The sequence below is a fragment of the Rhinoraja longicauda genome, chromosome 10 (genome assembly GCF_053455715.1).
Source record: "Rhinoraja longicauda isolate Sanriku21f chromosome 10, sRhiLon1.1, whole genome shotgun sequence".
Lineage (NCBI taxonomy): Eukaryota > Metazoa > Chordata > Chondrichthyes > Rajiformes > Arhynchobatidae > Rhinoraja > Rhinoraja longicauda.
Window position 1 is genome coordinate 60,044,437 of NC_135962.1, and position 14,955 is coordinate 60,059,391.

At 49.8% G+C, this 14,955-nt stretch overlaps 1 protein-coding gene across 1 annotated transcript in view; it reads right to left on the reverse strand.

The window, feature by feature from the left end:
• The window catches only part of jag2b (jagged canonical Notch ligand 2b), a 228,052-nt gene that overhangs the window by 26,652 nt on the left and 186,445 nt on the right, over nt 1-14,955 (reverse strand). The window contains exons 13-19 of the mRNA XM_078406964.1: nt 12,986-13,136; nt 9,284-9,448; nt 8,429-8,542; nt 6,646-6,759; nt 4,687-4,800; nt 3,104-3,220; nt 1,776-1,803 (exon numbers count right to left, since the gene is read on the reverse strand). Coding sequence (XP_078263090.1) covers nt 1,776-1,803; nt 3,104-3,220; nt 4,687-4,800; nt 6,646-6,759; nt 8,429-8,542; nt 9,284-9,448; nt 12,986-13,136 — 803 coding nt within the window. The remainder of the gene's footprint in view (nt 1-1,775; nt 1,804-3,103; nt 3,221-4,686; nt 4,801-6,645; nt 6,760-8,428; nt 8,543-9,283; nt 9,449-12,985; nt 13,137-14,955) is intronic.

Consider the following 14,955-nt stretch of genomic DNA (forward strand, 5'->3'; position numbering starts at 1 on the left):
AGCAGGGGCTATGACGGAAATATTTCAAACGTCATTAGAAACAGGGATGGTGCCGGAAGATTGGCGCATTGCGCATGTTGTGCCTTTGTTTAAAAAAGGTTCTAAAAGTAAACCTAGCAATTATAGACCTATTAGTTTGACGTCTGTGGTGGGAAAATTAATGGAAAAGATACTTAGGGACAATATATATAATTATTTGGATAATCAAGGCCTGATTAGAAACAGTCAACATGGATTTGTGCCTGGAAGGTCATGTTTGACTAATCTTGAATTTTTTGAAGAGGTTACCAGGGAAATTGATAAGGGCAAGGCTGTGGATGTTGTCTATATGGACTTCAGTAAGGCATTTGACAAGGTTCCACATGGAAGGTTGATTAAGAAGGTTAAATCGTTGGGTATTAATAGTGAGGTTGCAAGATGGATTCAACAATGGCTGAATGGGAGATACCAGAGGGTAACGGTTGACAATTGTTTGTCAGGTTGGAGGCCAGTGTCTAGTAGAGTGCCCCAAGGATCTGTGTTGGGTCCACTGTTGTTTGTCATTTACATTAATGATCTGGATGATGGTGTGGCAAATTGGATTAGTAAATATGCTGATGATACTAAGATAGGTGGAGTAGTTGATAGTGAGGTAGATTTTCAAAGTCTACAGAGAGACTTGGGCCTTTTGGAAGGGTGGGCTGAAAGATGGCAGATGGAGTTTAATGCTGATAAGTGTGAGGTGCTGCATTTTGGTAGGACAAATCAAAATAGGACGTACAGGGTAAATGGTAGGGAATTGAGGAATGCAGTGGAACAGAGGGATCTGGGAATAACTGTGCATTGTTCCCTGAAGGTGGAATCTCATGTGGATAGGGTGGTGAAGAAGGCGTTTGGTATGCTTGCCTTTATAAATCAGAGCATCGAGTATAGAAGTTGGGATGTAATGTTGAAATTGTACAGGGCATTGGTGAGGCCGAATCTGGAGTATGGTGTGCAGTTCTGGTCGCCAAATTATAGGAAGGATGTCGACAAAATGGAGAGGGTACAGAGGAGATTTACTAGAATGTTGCCTGGGTTTCAGCACTTAGGCTACAGAGAGAGGTTGAACAGGTTGGGTCTTTATTCTTTGGAGCGTAGAAGGTTGAGGGGGGACTTGATAGAGGTTTTTAAAATTTTGAGAGGGACGGACAGAGTTGACGTGGGTAGGCTTTTCCCTTTGAGAGTGGGGAAGATTCCAACAAGGGGACATAGCTTCAGAATTGAGGGACAAAGGTTTAGGGGTAACATGAGGGGGAACTTCTTTACTCAGAGGGTTGTGGCTGTATGGAATGGGCTTCCGGTGGAAGTGGTGGAGGCTGGCTCGATTTTATTATTTAAGAGTAAATTGGATAGGTATATGGATAGGAGGGGATTGGAGGGTTATGGTCTGAGTGCAGGTAGATGAGACTAGGTCAGGGAGAATGGTCGGCGTGGACTGGTAGGGCCGGACAGGCCTGTTTCCATGCTGTAGTTGTTATATGTTATATGTTATGTTAACAGGTGCAGCCTGTACAGAGCTTGTACGTTCTCCCCGTGACCTGCGTGGGTTTTCTCCGGGTGCTCCGGCTTCCTCCCACACTCCAAAGACGTACAGCTTTGCAGGTTAATTGGCTTGCTATAATTTAATTGTCCCTAGTGTGTGTAGGATAGTGCTAGTGTGCGGGGATCGCTGGTCGGCACTGTCTCGGTGGGGCGGAAGAGCCTGTTTGCGCACTGTATCTGTAAACTAAACTAAACTAAAAGTTGTCACTTACCATGGATGAGGGTTGCAGTCGTTCTTATCTGCAGGAGGAACAAAAGGCAGATTGAACAACTTCGAAACAAAGCAAACTTACACTGTTGAGCAGTCGAGCGAGTACAGTACAGGTGTAGAGTAAGAGCATATTGACTGGTAGCTCAAACACCCAGGAGTGAAGAAGATTGCGAGCGGTAGACACTGCCCAGTCCCTCACGGGTACAGATAGGGGTGCCAACTTCCTCACTCCCAAATAAGGGGCATCAGGTGACGTCCCCACCCCGCGCGCCACGTAATCTCACCCAGCCAGTGGCCACCAATGGCGGCCGCCCAGGCCGGGAGGCGGGTTGCTACGCAACCTCCGTCAGGCGGTGCTCGGGCCTACACTGTCCGGGACTATAGCGGCCCCTGGACTACAGTGTCCGGGCCTACAGCGCAATCCGGGCCTAATACGGCACAAGGGCGATCGCATACGAGGACCTTATCAAAACATATAAGATTATTAAGGAGCTGGACACATTAGAGGCAGGAAACATGTTCCCAATGTTGGGGGAGTCCAGAACCAGGGGCCACAGTTTAAGAATAAGGGGTAGGCCATTTAGAACGGAGATGAGGAAAAACTTTTTCAGTCAGAGAGTTGAGAATCTGTGGAATTCTCTGCCTCAGAAGGCAGTGGAGGCCAATTCTCTGAATGCATTCAAGAGAGAGCTGGATAGAGCTCTTAAGGATAGCGGAGTCAGGGGGTATGGGGAGAAGGCAGGAACGGGGTACTGATTGAGAATGATCAGCCATGATCACATTGAATAGCGGTGCTGGCTCGAAGGGCCGAATGGCCTCCTCCTGCACCTATTGTCTATTGTCTAAACCAATTTAGCCCAAAATACAGGATGTCCTGGCTAATACGGGACAGTTGGCAACCCTAGGTACAGACCTCCCCACCATCGAAGGGATCTACAGGAGACGCTGCCTCAAAAAGGTAGCTAGCATCGCCAGAGACCCACACCACCCTGGCCACGCTCTCACTCATTCCTGCCGTCGGGAAGAAGGTGCAGGAGCCTGGAAACTGTAACGTCCAGGTTCAGCAGCAGCTTCTTCCTGACAACCATCACGCTACTACACTACATACAACAACCTTCAAATAGGCTCCAAAATACGTAGACTTGGGGGCATTATTTATTACTTTTGATCATGGAGGGAGTGAGGGGAACGTTTATCTCCCGGTCACAGCTTCCTGATGAAATGGTGTCAGTGTGGAGAGCAAGGTTGCAGGAGCAGCGACAGGTACTGAGCGGAGACACACAAGAGCAGGAGGTTTGACAATGTGGTGCGTGGCCCGTTGGAACTTACTCTGCGTGCACCTTGGTCCTTCCCATCCCTCTTTACACACGCAGGTGAAGCTGTCGCCACTTCCCACGCACGTCCCACCATTCTGGCAACGATTGGGGATGCAACTGCTGTCCTTAGCTGCAACACAAAAACAACACTGGCCAGGTTATTTGCGATACGAAGCAGAAACATAGAGCTGGAGTAACTCAGCGGGTCAGGCAGCATCTGTGGAGAACATGGATAGGTGACGTTTCACAGAGTGCAGGAGTAACTCAGCGGGTCAGGCAGCATCTGTGGAGAACATGGATAGGTGACGTTTCACAGAGTGCTGGAGTAACTCAGCGGGTCAGGCAGCATCTGTGGAGAACACGGATAGGTGACGTTTTGGGTTGGGACCCTTCTTCATTCTGATTGTATTGGGCGGAGGACCTGCATCTAGCTATCATTTGCCAGATTTGTCCCGTTCCCACCTCCATTCCAGCTTTCCCCCATGAATATAGTCAGTCTGAAGAAGGGTCCCAACCCGAAATGTCCATGTTCTCCAGACTGACCCATTGAGTTATTCCAGCGCTATGCCATTTTTTAGACTCCTTTTTTGGATGCCAGGACTGAGCTGCCGGGCCAAGCCTGAGATCGGCAGTGCCCCTGAACATGCGGCCTAATGCCGATGGACGGTGCCCCCATGTGGTCCTGGGGTTTGTTACCAGTGAGGAAGGACATTCTTGCTATTGAGGGCGTGCAGCGTAGATTCACTAGGTATTTCTGGAATGTCATATGTTGAAAGACTGGAGCGACTAGGCTTGTATACACTGGAATTTAGAAGGATGAGATTGAAACATATAAGATTATTAAGGGATTGGACACATTAGAGGCAGGAAACATGTTCCCAATGTTGGGGGAGTCCAGAACCAGGGGCCACAGTTTAAGAATAAGGGGTAGGCTATTTAGAACGGAGATGAGGAAACACTTTTTCAGTCAGAGAGTTGTGAATCTGTGGAATTCTCTGCCTCAGAAGGCAGTGGAGGCCAATTCTCTGGATGCTTTCCAGAGAGAGCTAGATAGAGCTCTTAAGGATAGCGGAGTCAGGGGGTATGGGGAAAAGGCAGGAACAGGGTACTGATTGTGAATGATCAGCCATGATCACATTGAATGGTGGTGCTGGCTCAAGGGGCCGAATGGCCTCCTCCTGCACCTATTGTCTATTGTCTAAATAAAATATATAACACGGGTTCACCCTACTGCGAGTGTCGGCGTGGTCACTACTGAACCAGGCATAATCCCGACGCTGCTGTTGGAGATGTGTAGGAGAAAAACTGCAGATGCTGGATTAAATCGAAGGTAGACACAAAATGCTGGAGTAACTCAGCGGGTCAGCAGCATCTCCAGAGAGAAGGAATGGGTGACGTTTCGGGTCGTGACCCTTCTTCAGTCTGAAGAAGGGTCTCGACCCGAAACGTCACCCATTCCTTCTCCCCACAGATGCTGCCTGACCCGCTGAGTGATTTCAGCATTTTGTGTCGACATGCCGTTGGAGACGAACTCTCTCAGGCCAACAAGCAAGGCCAGGAAGCGCAGGTCGCGAGCGACAGAGACGCTGAACTCACCGAGATTACAGGTGGAGCCAGTCCACTCTGGAGGGCAGGCACACCGGAAAGTGTCTCCCACGTCGTGGCACGTGCCCCCGTTACTGCACGTACTCTCATCACACTGGTTCTCTCCTGCAGGGACAGAACGGATCCACCATTAAAGTCAAGTCAAGTCAAGTTGACTTTATTTGTCACATACATATACAAGATGTGCAGTGAAATGAAAGTGGCAACGCCTGCGGATTGTGCTAAAACTACAAAACACAATAGAATTATTTTTTTTAACACAAAAAATAAATTAATACAGTAAATTAAATTAGTCCCTGGTGATATGAGAGATGGCCTGTGGGAAGAAACTCCGTCTCATCCTCTCTGTTTTCACAGCGTGACAGCGGAGGCATTTGCCTGACCGTAGCAGTTGGAACAGTCCGTTGCTGGGGTGGTAGGGGTCCCCCATAATGTTGCTAGCTCTGGATCTGCACCTCCTGATGTATAGGTCCTGCAGGGGGGCGAGTGTAGTTAAAGCAGGTAAAATGGTGTAGCGGTTGAGTTGCTGCCTCACAGCGCCGGAGACACGGGTTCCATCCGTGCTGTATCTCTAAACGAAAGAAAAATAGCTTGCACTTCTAACAAGGTAAAACTGTTGAGGAAATTCACAAGAACATGCAAGAAAAAGATAGAATCATAGCGCTGGGAAACGGGCCTGGGGGTGCTGGGCCCCACACCTGGATGAGAAGCAAGCATCACTATGTCAGCTAACAGGCAGGGATAAATCATAGAGTTATACAGCACGGAGACAGCCCCAATAGACAATAGCCGCAGGAGGAGGCCATTCAGCCCTTCGAGCCAGCACCGCCATTCACTGTGATCATGGCTGATCATTCACAATCAGTACCCCGTTCCTGCCTTCTCCCCATACCCCCTGACTCCGCTATCTTTAAGAGCTCTATCTAGCTCTCTCTTGAATGCATTCAGAGAATTGGCCTCCACTGCCTTCTGAGGCAGAGAATTCCACAGATTCACATCTCTCTGAGTGAAAAAGTTCTTCCTCATCTCCGTTCTAAATGGCCTACCCCTTATTCTTAAACTGTGGCCCCTGGTTCGGGACTCCCCCAACATCAGGAACATGTTTCCTGCCTCTAACGTGTCCAATCCCTTAATAATCTTATATGATTCAATAAGATCCCCTCTCATCCTTCTAAATTCCAGTGTGTACAAGCCCAGTCGCCCCCCCCCCCCCCCCCCCCCCAGTCGCCATACTAGTTTCACTATCGCCCTGCTTAGTTTCACTGTTTAAATTCACTCGGGAGGGAGCAAAACAGAATTTGCAACACTAAAATCCTAAAATGTGATGTTAGTTTGGGAAGTGTGGGCCAGCGAAGCCAATCGACGTTGGGTGAACAGGTGTGAGGGAAAGTGTAGGAAGGAGCTGCAGGCCCTGGTTTACACCGTAGACACAAAATGCTGGAGTAACTCAGCAGGACAGGCAGCATCGCTGGAGAGAAGGAATGGGCGACGTTTCGGGTCTCAGTGTCCCGTTGAGTGACTCCAGCATTCCATCTTGGGGGAGTCCCTGGTTGGGGGAGTCCGGAACCAGGGGCCACACAGTCTAAGAATAAAGGGGACGACATTTAAAACTGAGGTGAGAAGGAACTTTTTCCACCCAGAGAGTTGTGAATTTGTGGAATTCTCTGCCACAGAGGGCAGTGGAGGCCAATTCACTGGACGAACTTAAAAGAGAGTTAGATTTAGCTCTCGGGGCTAACGGAATCAAGGGATATGGGGAGAAGTCAGGCACGGGTTACTGATTGTGGATGATCAGCCATGATCACAATGAATGGCGGTGCTGGGTGGAGGGGCCAAATGGCCTCCTCCTGCACCTATTTTCCGTGTTTCTACGTGTCTCTGTGCGAGGGGGGGTGGGGGAAGGTCCAGCACTCCACGTGCAGTATTCGGATGGAGGAGCAGAGCACTTACTGGAGTGGCAGGTCTTTCCCTTCCAGTTGTTGGTGCAGTCGCAGTGGAAATCGTTCAGCCGGTCCACGCAGCGGCCTCCGTTGAGACAGGGGTTGGGGATGCAGTTGTTAAAATCTGCGTGAGAGAACAGAGAGGACTGTCAACTTTCATTAATGCAAGTAGCTATTGTTACACACACAAGGTGAAATACCGGCCTGGCCAAGATGGCCGTCCGCGAGTCACGGCGCCAGGCGGAACAGGGCTCTGCCCGAGCCGGCTGACTGCCCCTTTTCTAGGGGGTTATGTCCGTCCGCGCCCAGGTGGGGTTAGAGAGGGACCGCGCGCTGTCCACGGGCACCCTGGGGGATTGCCGGGACCGCTGGGCACCGAGGTGGGTGGAATGCATCCTTGACAAGGAATGTAAGATAGTTGTATTGTAGTTCATTTAGTATATTTGTTTGTCTTCAAGAGAGAGCTAGATAGAGCTCTTAAGGATAGCGGAGTCAGGGGGTATGGGGAGAAGGCAGGAATGGGGTACTGATTGAGAATGATCAGCCATGATCACATTGAATGGCGGTGCTGGCTCGAAGGGCCGAATGGCCTCCTCCTGCACCTATTGTCTATTGTCTTGTATTCTGGTGATGGGTTCTGTTTTGTTTTATTGCATTGTAAATATTATTTTTAATAAATGACTACATTTTTTGATAAGAACAAAGGTGAAATACCAAGAATCAAGCAAAGAACTGTTGAAAAAAAAAATGGAGTAAAGAAACTCTTCCTGATACAATAGTCAGTTTAGTTAATCGTCACGTGTACCGAGGTACAGTGAAAAACTTTTCCTGCGTGCTCACTAATCAGCGGAAAGACAATACTTTTTACAATCGAGCCATTTAGTCAGTTTGAAGAAAGGTTCCAGCCCACAACGCCACCTATCAATATTCTCCAGAGATGTTGCCTGACCCGCTGAATTACTCCAGCGCTTTGTGCTGTAATCTTTGGTATTTGCAGTTCCTCTTGATTACCAACACCAGCCATCTCTTCTCTGTGGTTAGTTCAAAAGCCAGATGTTCTTGCCAAGAACATCTGGCTTTTGAACTAACCACAGAGAAGAGATGGCTGGTGTTGGTAATCAAAGGAATTAATAGCCAGGAGAACTGATGCCTGCAAATGAAGATACAGGCACCAGCAACGGGTGCTGTCTGTAAAGAGTTTGTACGTTCTCCCCGTGACCTGCGTGGGTTTCCTCCGAGATCTTCGGTTTCCTCCCACACTCCAAAGACTTACAGGTTTGTGGGTTAATTGGCTTGGTGTAAATGTGAAAATTGTCTAGTGGGTGTAGGATGGTGTTAGTGTGCGGGGATCGCTGGTCGGCGCGGACCCGGTGGGCCGAAGGGCCTGTTTCTGCGCTATATCTCTAAACTAAACTAAGCTGAAGGTGCCCAAAGGTTGATCTGTCGGCGGGACCAGGAGGGAGCTGGAGACGACAGACACGAGGAGCAAGGGACAGAAGGAGGGTGAGCCGGGGCAATCCCTCCAGCTGCAGGAGGTTCCCCCAGTACACAAAGATGGCCGGGCGAGGAGAGGGACGTTGGTTCTAGAGTACATCGAGCCCGCGGCCCGACCAGACTTTGGAGATGGTGGTGCCAGTGAGTGTAATATATGCAAACAGAATCTCACTGTGCAGTTGCACACGTGACAAAGAAAGCACTATTGTCAGCACGGATGAGTTGGGCCGAAGGGCCTGTTTCCGTGCCGTACCACTCTATGACGTTACCAGCATGTACCAGCAGTGCCCACCACTCACCAATCTCACACAACACGCCTTCCCATCCGTCAGGACAGATACAGCCAAAGGAGTCCACTCCATCAATACACGTGCCTCCATTTTTGCACTGATTCTGTGTGCAGTCGTTGATATCTGCAGAAGACATAATTTTAAGGTACTGTTGACATTAATCCATGGAAAGACCGATCCGTGACGCTGGGTGCATGAACAGTCACCCATTCCTTCTCTCCAGGGATGCTGCCTGACCCCCTGAGTTACTCCAGCATCCTGTGCCTTACAGTCTGTACCACTTGGGCAGTACAGTAGCACAGCTGGTAGAACCACTGCCTCACAACGCCAGAGACACGCCTTCCATTCATAGCCCAGCTGCTGCCTGTGCACAACAGGCATGGACAGGGTGGACAGTCAGAGCCTTTTCCCCAAGGTGGAAATATCAAACAAGGTGAGTGAGGAAATGTTTAAACAAGATAAGATCGTAAAATCACAAGTGATCGGAGCAGAATTAGGCCATTCGGCCCCAAGTCTAATCCACCATTCAATCATGGCCGATCTATCTCTCCCTCCTAACCCCATTCACCTGCCTTCTCCCCATAACCCCTGACACCCGTACTAATTAAGAATCTATCTATCTCTGCCTTCAACATATCCACTGACTTGGCCTTCTGTGGCAATGAATCCCACAGATTCACCACCCTCTGGCTAAAGAAATTCCTCCTCATCCCCTTTCTAAAGGAGTACTGTTCAATGTTCTATGATGGTCGGCATGGACACAGGTCCGTTTTCAAATTGCACCGATCCCTGACCCACAAACCATGGGCAGATTGCAGGAACATCTCAGAGCATGCAGAGGTTTGAGGTTGCTTTGTGACTTACTTTCGTGGCAGTAGGTACCGGTGAAGCCGCGGTTACAGGCGCAGGTGAAGTTCCCCGCCGGCTGGCTGACGCAGGTGCCGTGGGGACCACAGACGTTGGACGAGATGTAGCGGAAGCCGTCCTGACTGCTGTTGCTGGAGATCGCCACCGTGCAGCTGTCAATCACTGTGGGAACGAGGGCACAGGGATCAATCAGAGCAGGTAATACCACACATCAATATAATCACGTCAATTGGAATGGCAGAGGAGAGCTGGGCGGTCAAGGTGGTGCAGCGGTAGAGTTGCTGTCTCACAGCGAATGCAGCGCCGGAGACCCGGGTTCAATCCCGACTACGGGCGCTGTCTGTACGGAGTTTGTACGTTCTCCCCGTGACCTGCGTGGGTTTTCTCCGAGATCTTCAGTTTCCTCCCACACTCCAAAGACGTGCAGGTTTGTAAGTTAATTGGCTTGGCAAATGTAAAAATTGTCCCGAGTGGGTGTAGGATAGTGTTAATGTGTGGGGATCGCTCGTCGGCACGGACCCGGTGGGCCGAAGGGCCTGTTTCCGCGCTGTATCTCTAAACTAAACTTTTAAAAAGACTAAACTGAATGTGCAGGCAGATGAGAGTTGGTCATGGTCACGTGTTGGTTCCCGTGCTGTGCTGTTCTGGGTTCTGTGCTGTGCACACAGACAGGTGCAGGAACACAACACTCCTCTGTGCATTACTAGTCTTTTATTCCTTGTGCTTTGAGCCCACAAAAGCATGTGGGTGTGTGTCCTCTTGTGGTCTGACCCCACCAATGTGGGTTGAGTTGTGAACTCACAAGGAAGTGTTTTACCGTAGCATCATGTTCAACACAGACAACAGACAATAGGTGCAGGAGGAGGCCATTCGGCCCTTCACGCCAGCACCACCATTCAATGTGATCATGGCTGATCATCCACAATCAGTACCCCGTTCCGGCCTTCACCCCATATCCCTTGACTCCGCTATCTTTAAGAGCTCTATCTAACTCTCTCTTGAAAGCATCCGGAGAATTGTCCTCCACTGCCGTTTGAGGCAGAGAATTCCACTGATTCACAACTCTCTGACTAAAAAAGTTTTTCCCCATCTCCGTTCTAAATGACCTACTCCTTATTCTTAAACTGTGGCCCCTGGTCGTGGACTCCCCCAACATCGAATCTCGACCCGAAACGTCACCCATTCCTTCTCTCCCGAGATGCTGCCTGACCCGCTGAGTTACTCCTGCATTTTGTGCCTAACTTTTATTGTGAACAGTTTGCGGGATGTGCCTGCTAGCGTTGTGGTTCATGCGCCTAAACTCCACCATCCCTCTGAAGTTCACTGACTTGCCGACTACCGCTTAGATAATAATCTGCCTTTTGATTGTCCTTACCAAATGCATGACCTCATTCTTCCCCACATTAGACTCCATTTAGATGCGGTCTTGTGCTCACTCTCTCTATCTATTTATATCCCACATCGGAATCACCGCATCCTTATCACAACATCCCCTTCCACCTATTTTTGTATAATTGGCGAATTTGGAAAGCTCACATGCTGTTCCTTCCTCCAAGTCATGAATGTAAACGGTGAACAATTGCAGACCAAGAGCGGACGGGTCCCTGGGCTACTTTACTAGTTACGTCCGTCCAGCCTAAAATGGACTCATTTATTCCGTGGCCGTGGGAGTGGGAGGAGCCCCTCCCCAGGGCACGAAGGCTGAAGGTGACCAGGGGGAGGGGGAGGGGGGGGGGAAGGAGAGGGACGACTGTTCGCGGAACGATCCGGACAGAGGTGACGGCTGCAAAGAGCCTTTATGGTCGACTACAGCTGGGACCGTGAAAATGGCGTCAAAACCTGGCGGCTCTTGCAATATACACTCATTACTTAATCTGGGATTGTACTTATGTATGACAATAATTTAACTGTACCTTGGTTTTACGAGGATGTTGCCAGGACTAGAGGGTGTGAGCTACAGGGAGAGGTTGAGTAGGCTGGGTCTCTATTCCATGGAGCGCAGGAGGATGAGGGGAGATCTTATAGAGGTGTACAAAATTCATGAGAGGAATAGATTGGGTAGATGCACAGAGTCTCCTACCCAGAGTTGGGGAATTAAGGACCAGAGAACATAGGTTCAAGGTGATCTCGGAGAAAACCCACGCAGGTCACGGAGAGAACATACAAACTCCGTACAGGCAGCACCTGTAGTCGGGATCAAACCCGGGTCTCCGGCGCTGCATTCGCTGTAAGGCAGCAACTCTACCGCTGCGCCACCGTGCAGCCCAGCACACACCCATTTAACTTTGTCCCTCTCACCTTAAAGCTGCACCCTCTAGTATTTGACATTTCCATCCCTGGGAGAAAAGTTCTGACTGGCTCCCCTATTTTCTATTCCTCACTTCAACCTCTGGCGTTCCAGAGAAAAAAACATATCCATGTCTGTACAATACAACCTTGTAGCTAATTCCCTGTAATCCAGGAATCATTCTGGTAAACCTTATCTACTCACAGCAGATGTTGGAACCTTGAGAAGAACACAAAATGTTTGAGTAACTCAGCGGGTCAGACAACATAGTGGAGCGAATGGTTAGGCATGTTTTGGGTCACCACCCTCTTCAGACTCCTCCTTCAGAGCCTGGATCTTAGTAACGTTTTTCACAGTAGAGACTCTTTACTTTAAGTTAGTTTAGTTTGGAGATACAGCGCGGAAATAGGCCCTTTCGGCACACTGGGTCCGCGCCGACCAGCAATCCCCGCACATTAACCCTATCCTACACACAATAGGGACAATTTTTACATTTACCAAGCCAATCAACCTATAAACTGTGCGTCTTTGGAGTGTGAGAGGAAACCGAAGATCTCGGAGAAAATCCACGCAGGTCACGGGGAGAACGTACAAACTCTGTACAGACAGCACCCGTACTCGGGATGGAACCTGGGTCTCTGGCGCTGCATTCGCTGTAAGGCAGCAACTCTACCGCTGTGCCAACAATGCAAACAATTTATGCAAGACATTTGTCATTTATTTCTTGGACTGCGCAGTGGGGCAGCGGGTAGAGCTGCTGCCTAACAGCGCCAGAGCCCCAGGTGTCTATTTGGAATGTGCACATTCTCCTTGTGACTGAGGATAGCCAAGGTGGAGGGGGGGGCCTCTGGATAACAAGGCTGGTGAATGAATAAAAACATTTTAATACAGGGAACCGACCTGAAACGTCACCAATCCGTGTTCCCCGGAGATGCTGCCTGAGTTACTCCAGCACTTTGTATCTTTTTTAAATTTATAAACTAGTATCTGCAGTTCCTTGTAACCACAGTAACAGGAAAGAAATTGGTTGATTGAAAGATACCAGCATAGAAACAGGCCCTTCGGCCCACCGAGCCCACGCCGACCATCGGTCGCCCGTTCACACGAGTGCAAATGTTAACCCACTTTCTCATCCACTTGCAGTGCACCCTGGCGGCAATCTATATAGGCCAATTAATCCACAAACCCGCAAGTCTTTGGGATGTAGGTGGAAACCGGAGCACCCGGAGGAAACCCACTTGGTCACAGGGAGAACGCATAACACTCCACAGACAGCCCCCTTAGTCAGGGTCAAACCCTGGCGCTGTTCCTGGCGCTGTGAGGCAGTGGCTCGACCAGCAGTGCCACTGTTGTGATGGGCGATTACTGACGGGTAAAGGTGAGAGAAGGTGAGCGGCACCAGTTAAATGTACCTCGACAGGGCACAGATCGGCAGTGATCCTTGAGCAGTGAGCAGTTCTTCCCCTCGTAGTCCTCCGGGCAGGCGCAGTAGTAATCGTTACCCAGCTCGTAGCACTTGGCATCGTTCTGACAGGGGCTGGGATTACAGTAGTTGATCTTCTTCTGTAATAGAGGAGCAAAACCCCATGAAGCAGAATAAAAACCACAGTACATCATAGAACTACACGGCACACGAGCTGGCCCGACGGCCCACAATGTTTGTACACACTGGAATGTAGAAGGATGAGAGGGGATCTTATTGAAACATATAAGATTATTAAGGGATTGGACACGCTGGAGGCAGGAAACATGTTCCCAATGTTGGGGGAGTCCAGAACCAGGAGCCACAGTTTACGAATAAGGGGTAGGCCATTTAGAACGGAGATGAGGAAAAACTTTTTCACCCAGAGAGTTGTGAATCAGTGGAATTCTCTGCCTCAGAAGGCAGTGGAGGACAATTCTCCAGATGCTTTCTGTATCTCTAAATCTAAATCTAAATCTAAATCTAAAAATCTTAAAGATAGCGGAGTCAGGGGGTATGGGGAGAAGGCAGGAACGGGGTGCTGATTGTGGATGATCAGCCATGATCACATTGAATGGTGGTGCTGGCGTGAAGGGCCGAATGGCCTCCTCCTGCACCTATTGTCTGTTGTCTGTGTTGAACATGATGCTACGGTAAAACACTTCCTGGTGACTGCACAACTCAACCCACATTGGTGGGGTCAGACCACAAGAGGACACACATCCACATGCTTTTGTGGGCTCAAAGCACGAGGAATAAAAGACTAGTAATGCACAGAGGAGTGTTGTGTTCCTGCACCTGTCTGTGTGCACAGCACAGAACCCAGTACAGCACAGCACGGGAACCAACACGAGACCATGACCAACTCTCATCTGCCTGCACATTCAGTTTAGTTTTTAAAAGTTTAGTTTAGAGATACAGCGCGGAAACAGGCCCTTCTGCCCACCGGGTCCGTGCCGACCAGCGATCCCCACACATTAACACTATCCTACACCCACTCGGGACAATTTTTTCATTTACCAAGCCAATTTACCTTCAAACCTGTACGTCTTTGGAGTGTGGGAGGAAACTGAAGATCTCGGAGGAACCCCACGCAGATCACAGGGAGAACATACAAACTCAGTGCAGACAGCGCCCGTAGTCAGGATGGAACTTGGGTCTCCGGCGCTGCATTCGCTGCAAGGCAGCAACTCTACCGCTGCGCCACCGTGCCACATGATCCTTATCCCCCCCCCCCCCCCATTTCCTGCATATCCACGTGCCTGTCCAAAAGCCTTTGAAATGCCACTTTCGTATCTAACTCCACCACCACCTCCAGCAGCATGTCCCAGGAACCCACCCCTCTCTGAGGGTGACAGTCTTTTCCTCAGAGTCGGGGAATCAAGAAGCAACATAGGCTTAAGGTGAGGGGGGGGGGGGGGGGGAGATGTAATAGGAACATAAGGGACGATGTTTTCCACCCAGAGGATGGTTGGTACATGGGACGAGTTGCGAGAGGAGGTAGTTGCGGCAGGTACTGAAGAGCAGTTCAAAGACATGTAGCTGGATAGGTAAGCTTACCGATGGGAGAGGGGAGAAGAGGGAGTGACCAGAGTGCGACTTGTCCTTGATTATACTGGTGGCCTTGCCGAGGCAGCGTTAGGTGTATGTGAAGTCAATGGAAGGGGAGATTGGTTTGTGTGATGGTCTGGGCTACGTCCACAACTCTCTGCAATTTCTTGCGGTCTTGGATGGAATTGTTCCCAAACCGAGCTATGATTAGGGTTGCCAACTGTCCCGTATTAGCCGGGACATCCCGTATCTTGGACTAAATTGGTTTGTCCCGTACGGGACCGCCCTTGTCCCGTATTAGGCCTGGGGGGCGCTGTAGGCTCGGACTCTGTAGGCCCGGACAATGAAGACCCGGACAGTGTAGGCCCG